The sequence below is a fragment of the Gobio gobio genome, assembly GCF_949357685.1.
Source record: "Gobio gobio genome assembly, chromosome: 4".
NCBI classification, from domain to species: Eukaryota; Metazoa; Chordata; class Actinopteri; order Cypriniformes; family Gobionidae; genus Gobio; species Gobio gobio.
Window position 1 is genome coordinate 1513760 of NC_137100.1, and position 10502 is coordinate 1524261.

The window sequence follows — 10502 nt, forward strand, 5'->3', positions numbered from 1 at the left end:
GCTAGCCTAGCTTAGCACAAAGACTGGAGGTAAATGGCTCCAGCTAGCCTAGCTTAGCACAAAGACTGGAGGTAAATGGCTCCAGCTAGCCTAGCTTAGCACAAAGACTGGAGGTAAATGGCTCCAGCTAGCCTTGCTTAGCACAAAGACTGGAGGTAAACGGCTCCAGCTAGCCTAGCTTAGCACAAAGACTGGAGGTAAATGGCTCCAGCTAGCCTACAGCTCAATAAGTGACAAAATAACGCCAACATTTTCCTATTTAAAACTTGACTCTTCTGTAGTTACATTGTGTACTAAGACAGACGGGAAACTGTGTACACAAACTGTGTCACTGGCCCGTGTGTCTCGTCATATCCGTAAACACAGTAACGCGTGTGTGTGTGAGTGAGAGAGAGTCAGAGAGAGAGAGAGGCAGAGGTTAGTTGTGTGTGAGAGAGAGAGAGAGGCAGAGGTTAGTTGTGTGTGTGTGTGTGTGAGAGTGAGAGAGAGAGAGAGAGAGAGAGAGAGAGATTGGCAGAGGTTAGTTGTGTGTGTGTGTGTGTGTGTGTGTGTGTGTGTGTGTGTGTGTGTGTGTGTGTGTGTGTGTGTGTGTGTGTGTGTGTGTGTGTGTGTGTGTGTGTGTGTGTGTGTGTGTGTGTGTGTGTGTGAGAGAGTGAGAGAGTGAGAGAGAGATTGGCAGAGGTTAGTTGTGTGTGTGTGTGAGAGTGAGTGTGTATTAATGTCTTCAGTCAGTGTGAGTCCCTTTCCATTCTTTGACGAGTAATGAATGTTTAATGAGATTTAATGAGCAGTATAATAACCATATTCATCCGCACAGAACCGAAAGCACAAAAACCATGAGCTTCACCTGTTAGACATCATTGGGAAACAAGAACATGTGAGATTTAATGTTGTATATTTAGTGAACATGTGAAGAAGTGACACAAACACAAACAGTGCAAAGGTGTTTCCTTCTCCCTTCAATTTATTTCGCAAGTATAACAATTATTTAAAGTGTGGAAAACTGTGAATTATTGCCAAGACTGAACAAAAAACACTTCCTGCATATTTACAGTGAGCTGGGGTGAAAGCGAGAGTGGATATGAAACGCTGTAGAAAGGTTTTCCTGACGTTATTTACCTGATGAGCTACATTACTCTGAAGACATGCTGGAGGAGCCACGCCCTGAGGGAACCGCGTGTCCTATGGATGCATGCACAGCGACAAAAGAAGAGATCGACAAATCAACATGCCCGTAATGTGACCATACATCAAGAAAACATCCTGTCAACGAGAACAAAACCCAGATACATGATGAACACACTCGCGCTGCTAACTGAAAATCGTCAAATCATGAGAATATAAAATGTCAAAATCATAAAACAGTTAAAAATCGGGCTGAATATCAAACCTCGTGGAGCGAGTGAAGACCTCTCAAGTGCTCACAGTGAATCCCAGCTCCTATACACATGTGGGCGGAGCCTCCCTGCCTTATACACATGTGGGCGGAGCTTGTGTGAAATCATCCTGGGAATAAAAAGCCATGTTTGTCTCCAAAAAGGAAGAAAAAAATCATATCGGACCGCTCCTGTCTGATATCGGAGTGGCCGCTCGGGACGGTAAAGGAGGAAAATACAAGGTAAAGGATAAAGCAAGAGTTCGGTCTAAGTCCAGACGGGTCACATGACCCTCATTTCTTGGGCTGTTTGGTGACCATGTTCCTGGGCGGAGTCACGGGACGGCTGGAGTTTGGCTTCTTCTTCTCTGCTGGCTTCAAAATCTGCAGGACAATAAAAACAAAACAAGTTAATCTCCGCATTTCATGTGCGTTTAGCCGCATTTTTAACCATCACTAGTTTGTCTCATTTGTTATCTTTAGTTAATGCATTAACTAACGATATGTTAATGTTAGTTAATAGTAGGGCTGGGCGATGTGGCTGAAAACTGCATCACGATATAAGTGTTTCATATCGTCGATATCCATTAATATTTTTCAAATCCTGTCCGCAATTTGTTGGGTTGTTCATATACCGAGTGCCAATAAAGTCACCAAGTTTCGGACCATTCTGATGTAGCTACGATTTTTTATTTTTTTTTATAAAACGCAAGATCCACTATAGTGGTAAAAATGTGCTATTGCGTGATAAAAATGCTCAATGTGTCCACCGGATGGCACCGATCTCATTAAAAAAATGCTTTCATGAGGACTAGGCTTGACTCTAAAATGAAATACAGCTTTAATAAAAAAATATATAGATACAGCTCTGGAAAAAATTAAGAGACCACTGCAAAATTATCAGTTTCTCTGGTTTTACTATTTATAGGCATGTGTTTGGGTCAAATTTAAATTTTTGTTTTATTCTATAAACTACTGACAACATTTTTCCCAAATTCCAAATAAAAATATTGTCATTTAGAGCATTAATTTGCCGAAAACAACAACTGGTCAAAATAACAAAAATGATTCAGTGTTGTCAGACCTCGAATAATGAAAAGAAAATAAGTTCATATTAATTTTTAAACAACACAATACTAAATGTTTCAACTTGGGAAGAGTTCAGAAATCAATATTTGGTGGAATAACCCTGATTTTGAATCACAGCTTTCCAGTCCCTCCAGAAAAATGCGGCTTTTTTTTGTGATTGTTGCGGGCAAAAATCCTTGATTATGCGGCATGTTTTCTTAAAAAATGCGATGAGAAATGCGGGAAAATGCGGGATATTTATGCAATTTTATGCGATTAAATTGCGGGAACTTGCAAAAACTGCGGTTTGATGAAAAAGAGAAAAAAAGCACTACATCACAGAAAGTGCTGGGAATATTTAAGTTCTTATCTTGTTTTAATGAAGACCTTAATAATGGCTCAAATTTACAAAACATTGAGTCAAACAAGTTCTGTAGCTTTACAAAAGGAATATGCTACAACTTCTGAAAAAATTAATAAATAACTTCCTGTTTTACAGATGTCGCTATACATAACAGACATTTGAGTGCTTCCAATGCACAAAGTGCAATCTCTTAAAGGGTTAGTTCACCTAAAAATTTAAATTCTGTCCTTAATGACGTCCCCTCATGTCGTTGGACACAAATGAAGATATTTTAGTGTAAATCCAATGGCTCCGAAAGGCACAATGTACACTCTCAAGACCCATAAAAGGTACTAAAGATGTCGTTACAAAATCCATCTCACTACAGTGGTTCTACAATAACTTTATGAAGCAACGATAATAGTTATTGTGTGCAAAAAAAAAAACTAAATAACGACTTATATAGTGATGACCGATTTCAAAACACAGCATCATGATGCTATGAATCAGCGAGTCGATTCTTGATTCGGATCGCGGGTCAAACTCCTGAAATACGTGACTTTGGCGATCCAACCCGCTGAATCCACTCATTGATTCATAACGCTTCAAACCGCTGAATCGACTCATTGATTCATAACGCTTCAAACCGCTGAATCGACTCATTGATTCATAACGCTTCAAACCGCTGAATCGACTCATTGATTCATAACGCTTCAAACCGCTGAATCAACTCATTGATTCATAACGCTTCAAACCGCTGAATCGACTCAGTGATTCATAACGCTTCAAACCGCTGAATCAACTCATTGATTCATAACGCTTCAAACCGCTGAATCGACTCATTGATTCATAACGCTTCAAACCGCTGAATCAACTCATTGATTCATAACGCTTCAAACCGCTGAATCGACTCAGTGATTCATAACGCTTCAAACCGCTGAATCGACTCATTGATTCATAACGCTTCAAACCGCTGAATCAACTCATTGATTCATAACGCTTCAAACCGCTGAATCGACTCAGTGATTCATAACGCTTCAAACCGCTGAATCGACTCATTGATTCATAACGCTTCAAACCGCTGAATCGACTCAGTGATTCATAACGCTTCAAACCGCTGAATCGACTCATTGATTCATAACGCTTCAAACCGCTGAATCGACTCACTGATTCATAACGCTTCGAAGCTTCATGATGATGCTGTGTTTTGAAATCGGTCAGCACACAGGGAAACTGCTTTGCGCGTCTTTTGCTGTTATTTTTGTTGGCCAATGGGAGTTTGCGCTTCATCATGGTTTCACCGATATCCATGTTTCTCCACGGGGGTTTGCAGCTTTTCGATGACTTTCACGTCAGGTAATTACGTCACTTCAAAGCGTTCCCATGGCAATAGGGGGGAAATTGAGGCTCTTGTGTGAAGTAAACACACATTTTTCAACTTTCTGCTAATATATATGACTTTTTTTGCAATGAAAATGCGGGGATTATGAAATCATGCTAGCCCTGCATATTTTGCACGCGGAAATAGGCAATTTATGCGGCGAAAGTGCGGCATATTTGAAAAAGTGCGGCATATTTGAAAAAATGCGGCCCCCGCATGAATATGCGGACTTTGGCTGATTATGCGTTAAATCATGCGATCGCATAATCGCGTTTCTCTGGAGGGACTGGCTTTCATGAGTCACACTGATGTTGGGTGACTTAATGCCACTCCTGGTGCAAAAATTCATGCAGCTCGGCTTTGTTTGATGGCTTTGACCATCCATCTTCCTCTTGATCACATTCCAGAGGTTCTCAATGGGGTTCAGGTCTGGAGATTGGGCTGGCCATGACAGGCTCTAGATCTTGATTGACCTGGCATGGAGCATTGTCCTTAGGGTTGGGAACCGAGAACCGGTTCTTATGCAGAACCAAAACTGATTTTTGAAAAATACCAGAAACGCGCGAAATTCCTAAGTTTCGGTTCCGAAAACGGTTCTGGTGCAATGTGTGTGCGAAGCGCTGGTAGCGTATCCTTTAATAGCGAGCGACAGCTCACCTCATCATGAATATTAATTACGTTGCCTGCCGCTTTCAGGAGTGCAACCAATGAACGCAGTTCAGCACTGAAAGCCCTCGCACTACACATTCACGGTTTTGCGTCAGATATTTTCGCATGATGAAGAGAAAGTCACAAGTATGTAGACACATAGATATGGATATCTATCTGTAGACATCCCAAGTCTCCCGCATATAGATAGCGGCTCCCTGATGCCCGCAAATTAGTTAAATTCTCCCGCAATCTAGAGCGAGCGAGCAAGAGCGCGCATGCGAGACACAAACTGTACACGCGCGCGCGGCAGAGAGGGAGAGAGAGCAAAGGACTTTGCGTGTGTGTGCACCTAATGAAGCGCATGTAAGACAGAGAGCATCCTGATTGGCCTGTTTCGGTAAGTCAACCAATCAATTGTCAGTGTGGGCGAGCTACAACTAATTAATAAATATAACTAATAAATGGAACCGGAATCGTTAGGCGGAACCGGAACCAGAAATCGGAACCGGAAAATTTCTCATGATGACATTAAAACATATTGATTAAAATTTCTCACGATTCCCAACCCTAATTGTCCTGCTGGAAAAACCAATCCTCAGATTTGGGGAACTTTGTCAGAGCAGAAGGAAGCAAGTTTCCTTCCAGGACAACCTTGAACGTGGCTTAATTCATGCATCCTTCACAGAGACAAATCCGCCCGATTCCAGCCTTGCTGAAGCCCCCCCAGATCATCACCGATCCTCCACCAAATGTCACAGTGGGTGCGAGACACTGTGGCTTGTAGGCCTCTCCAGGTCTCCGTCTAACCATTAAGGTCCTTTCACACTGGACGCGATTTTGACTCGTGAATTGGTTTTATGTTCAGATCAGCTGTTTGTGTAATGAGAGCTTTCCCACCGAACGCGAATGTGCTGTGGCGAAAAAACTATGTTTATTTTTTTCGTTTCGATGTCGATTTTTTTTAACACTCGCAGCGACAGAAAAGGCTTAAACCAATCACATACAAGCAAACAAAGGTCCCGAAATGTCCAGTTGATGTCATTAGCCATTCAATCAACATTAACCTTTGCCAGGTGTGGCATTTCTCCTGAGATTACAGCTGTAGTTGTGTTTACAGCTGTGCAGATGCAGATGTGTTTGCCCACTGTAGGCTACAGATTACCATATTATAATCAATACATTGATTTTTGTTTTTTATCTAATTGTGTCCGCGACTATAGAAAGTGAATGTGTTTCCGTCAGTACGACTGTGGCACTGAAATGTTTACATTGTGACTCAACTGGAAACACAGCAGCTCCGGATCGAGCCGTTCCTGAAGAGTGTGTGTTTGTGTGTGTGAGTGAGTGAGTGAGTGAGTGAGTGAGTGAGTGAGTGAGTGAGTGAGTGAGTGAGTGAGTGAGTGAGTGAGTGAGTGAGTGAGTGAGTGAGTGTGTGTGTGTGTGTGTGTGTGTGTGTGTGTGTGTGTGTGTGTGTGTGTGTGTGTGTGTGTGTGTGTGTGTGTGTGTGTGACATTCGAATGAGTTGGCGGTCATTCCAGTCAGTGGAGAGTCGTTTTCGCTCTCTGACGGTCTGTAGCTTTGTTGTCCCCAATGTCTGAACTTCAATGTCTTTGAAATTTTGAAGGGTTAGTTCACCCAAAACTGTAAATTGTGTGATTAATGACTGAGCCTCATGTGGTTGGACACCCGTCAGACCTCCGTTCATCTTCAGACACAAATGAAGATATTTTAGTGTAAATCTGATGCTCTGAAAGGCCTCCATTGGCTCAACTTTACACTCTCAAGACCCTTAAAAGACACTAAAGACTAAAGTTACAAAGTCCATCTCACTACAGCGGATCTAAAATAACTTTATGAAGACCAGAATAGTTTCTGTGCGCAAAAAAACCCTAAATAACGACTTATATAGAGATGACGATTTCAAAACACGGCATCATGAAGCTTCGAAGCGTTATGAATCAGTGAGTCGTTTCAGCGGTTTGAAGCGTTATGAATCAGTGAGTCGATTCAGCAGTTTGGAGCGTTATGAATCAGTGAGTCGATTCAGCAGTTTGGAGCATAATGAATCAGTGAGTCGATTCAGCGGTTTGGAGCGTTATGAATCAGTGAGTTGATTCAGAGGTTTGGAGCGTTATGAATCAGCGAGTCGATTCAGCTGTTTGGAGCGTTATGAATCAGTGAGTCGATTCAGCAGTTTGGAGCATAATGAATCAGTGAGTCGATTCAGCTGTTTGGAGCGTTATGAATCAGCGAGTCGATTCAGCAGTTTGGAGCATAATGAATCAGTGAGTCGATTCAGCGGTTTGGAGCGTTATGAATCAGTGAGTTGATTCAGAGGTTTGGAGCGTTATGAATCAGCGAGTCGATTCAGCTGTTTGGAGCGTTATGAATCAGTGAGTCGATTCAGAGGTTTGGAGCGTTATGAATCAGTGAGTCGATTCAGCTGTTTGGAGCGTTATGAATCAGTGAGTCGATTCAGAGGTTTGGAGCGTTATGAATCAGCGAGTCGATTCAGCTGTTTGGAGCGTTATGAATCAGTGAGTCGATTCAGAGGTTTGGAGCGTTATGAATCAGCGAGTCGATTCAGCTGTTTGGAGCGTTATGAATCAGTGAGTTGATTCAGAGGTTTGGAGCGTTATGAATCAGCGAGTCGATTCAGCTGTTTGGAGCGTTATGAATCAGTGAGTCGATTCAGAGGTTTGGAGCGTTATGAATCAGCGAGTCGATTCAGCTGTTTGGAGCGTTATGAATCAGTGAGTTGATTCAGAGGTTTGGAGCGTTATGAATCAGCGAGTCGATTCAGCGGTTTGGAGCGTTATGAATCAGTGAGTCGATTCAGCGGTTTGGAGCGTTATGAATCAGCGAGTCGATTCAGCTGTTTGGAGCGTTATGAATCAGTGATTCGATTCAGCTGTTTGGAGCGTTATGAATCAGCGAGTCGATTCAGCTGTTTGGAGCGTTATGAATCAGCGAGTCGATTCAGCTGTTTGGAGCGTTATGAATCAGTGAGTCGATTCAGCTGTTTGGAGCGTTATGAATCAGCGAGTTGATTCAGCTGTTTGGAGCGTTATGAATCAGCGAGTCGATTCAGCTGTTTGGAGCGTTATGAATCAGTGAGTCGATTCAGCGGTTTGGATCGCGTGTCAAACTGCCAAACTGCTGAAATTTGGCGATCCAAACACCTGAATCGACTCACTGATTCATAACGCTTCAAACCGCTGAATCGACTCACTGATTCATAACGCTTCGAAGCTTCAAAATCAAAATAGCTAAAATCAAATCAAAATAACACCTTTATCCAGCTTGTTCTTGTCTTCCGTGTGTGCCTCCTCGACGTATGCGCGAGAATATGAGCAGATCCGGCGTTCGGGAATCCATGAAATGCACACTTTAGCCCCATTTTGAGCACTACGCCGAGACCTAAAGCACGATCAGTGTAGAATTCAACAGCTGAGACACGCGCGTCTTCCTCTGCTCGTAAACAAATCTCTTCTGGGTCATGTGTCCGAACGCCGGATCTGCTCATATTCTCACGCATGCGTCGTGGAGACACACACGGAAGACAAGAACAAGCTGGATAAAGGCGTTATTTTGATTTTTTGCGCACAAAAACTATTGTCGTCACATTGTAAAATGATTGTAGAGTCACTGTGGTGAGATGGACTTTGTAATGACGTTTTTAGTGCCTTTTATGGGTCTTGTGAGTGTAAATGTACTGAATGCCAATGGAGGCCTATCTGAAGCCTTTCTCAGCATCAGCTTTACACTAAAATATCTTCATTTGTGTCTGAAGATGAACGGAGGTCTGACGGGTGTCCAACCACATGAGGGTGAGGAATTAATCACACAATTTACATTTTTGGCTGAACTAACCCTTTAAGGGAAGTATTTTTAAAATTAAAAAAAAAACGACTTTTGTCCCGAAGGTCTTTTGAGTGTTAAAAGTGTTTTGGATTAAGTATAGTGCGAGTAGATCAGAGGCAGGACTCATTAAGGGCACCTGGAACGAACACATGAGCGTCTCGTCCACACTCATCATGGCTCCAGCGTTGTCGAATTCTCCGCAGTAGTTTGGTGCAGAGAAGAGAGTGACCAGCTGCCGCTTGGCGAAGAACTCATAGCCATCCTCCACCACCTGCAGGACAAGAGGAAGATCAAGATCAGGAAGATAAACTGCAAGAGCTGCAGTTTTGGAAATCGTCTAGCCGTCACAATCTGGCCCAAACTTGCTCAAATCCTTACACTTGCCCATTTCTCCTGCTTCTAACACATCAACTCTGAGGACAAAATGTTCACTTGCTGCCTAATATATCCCACCCACTAACAGGAGATCAGTGTTACTCACTTCACCTGGTCATAATGTTATGCCTGATCGGTGTATCATGCAGCCCAGAAGGAAATAATCTACAAAGTTGTACAGCACAAAACTACACATATATGGTATCGTTTGAAAGATTAGAACCTCAGCTTTCTTGATAACCCAATCACTTTTGCATTTATGTCACGTAGAAAAATAATATGACCCCCCCCGCTTGAGAAAATCATATAAATATGAAATGTAATAATATTCATATCACACAATCTCACCAAAAATAGACAAGTCATATATCAAATGAAAGCTCTTAACCTCAAGAATATCACTGTGCAGTTTATTTCACCGATCCAACACTTCACAGTAACGTTGTTATCAAAAGAATCACGAAGATGGAAATGACTCCTTTGAACAAGCAAACACATGAGTCATATCGGCTCGTTCCTTAGGTTGTTTTCTTCAAAATCAGACCATTTGCGCATGTGAGCATGTATGACCAAACCACACTGTGATATGTCACCGATGTCCAGATCAAAACATCTTTGTTAGCCGTGATTTTTGATGATGTCATCACGTATTGCGTCATACGTCAAAAAAAGCAGAGTATCTCAGCTCTCTATAGACACGTCGATCATGCTTCTAGACCAATCAGAGCCTGAGATCTCCCTTTACAAAGATGAGGAGGCGGAGCCTTTTCGATTTCCCAGCGGCTATGGAAAACCAATGCAGATGAGTAGGAGTTATTAGATAGTTTGCACAGATTAATCTCAATAACTTTTTTTTGGAAGGCGATATCATAGGGCTGTGCAATTAATCGAATTTCGATTTCGATTTCGATTTTGCCTCCCAACGATCACCAAAATAGTACAATCGAGAAAAAACGATTATTTTGCCTTGCGTTCTGAATGAAACGCGCACGCGCTCATCCGCCCCTCCCGAACCCACAAACTTTCTCAGATCGGGAGTCTCGTGTGCAGAATTTAAAAACTCTGCGCGAGTAAAGATGGCAGAAGGAGGGCAGTTACAGCAGCGTTTGGTGAGCAAAAAAGGCAAAACCAACTCCGTTGTCTGGGAACAGTTTGGCTTCGAGGAATCAGACGACGAGCAGAAACATGCTACGTGCAAGATTTGCTACAAGTAGTGTCTGCAACGCAAGGGAACATCACGAATTTGTTTAACCACTTGAAAATTAAACAGAGTGACCTATGACAATCTAATAAAGAAACAAAAACTGACGAGAGCAGGGGTGCCGTGTAAACGTCCTTTTTTCCCCTCATATTTTTCAAATAATTCTCTCTTTGTAAACTTTGTTCAATGCATGCGAGTGCTGCCGTATGTTTGAATATGACCAGTCGTTTTCACGTCGTCACCC

The 10502-nt window shown here is 42.4% G+C and overlaps 1 protein-coding gene across 1 annotated transcript in view; it reads right to left on the reverse strand.

Moving 5' to 3' along the window:
- Positions 1-938: 938 nt before the first annotated feature.
- Positions 939-10502, reverse strand: part of ppp1cc (protein phosphatase 1, catalytic subunit, gamma isozyme) — a 45703-nt gene continuing 36139 nt past the window's right edge. Inside the window, exons 6-7 of the mRNA XM_079815393.1 lie at positions 8819-8953; positions 939-1759 (exon numbers count right to left, since the gene is read on the reverse strand). Coding sequence (XP_079671519.1) covers positions 1670-1759; positions 8819-8953 — 225 coding nt within the window. The 3' untranslated portion in view covers positions 939-1669. The remainder of the gene's footprint in view (positions 1760-8818; positions 8954-10502) is intronic.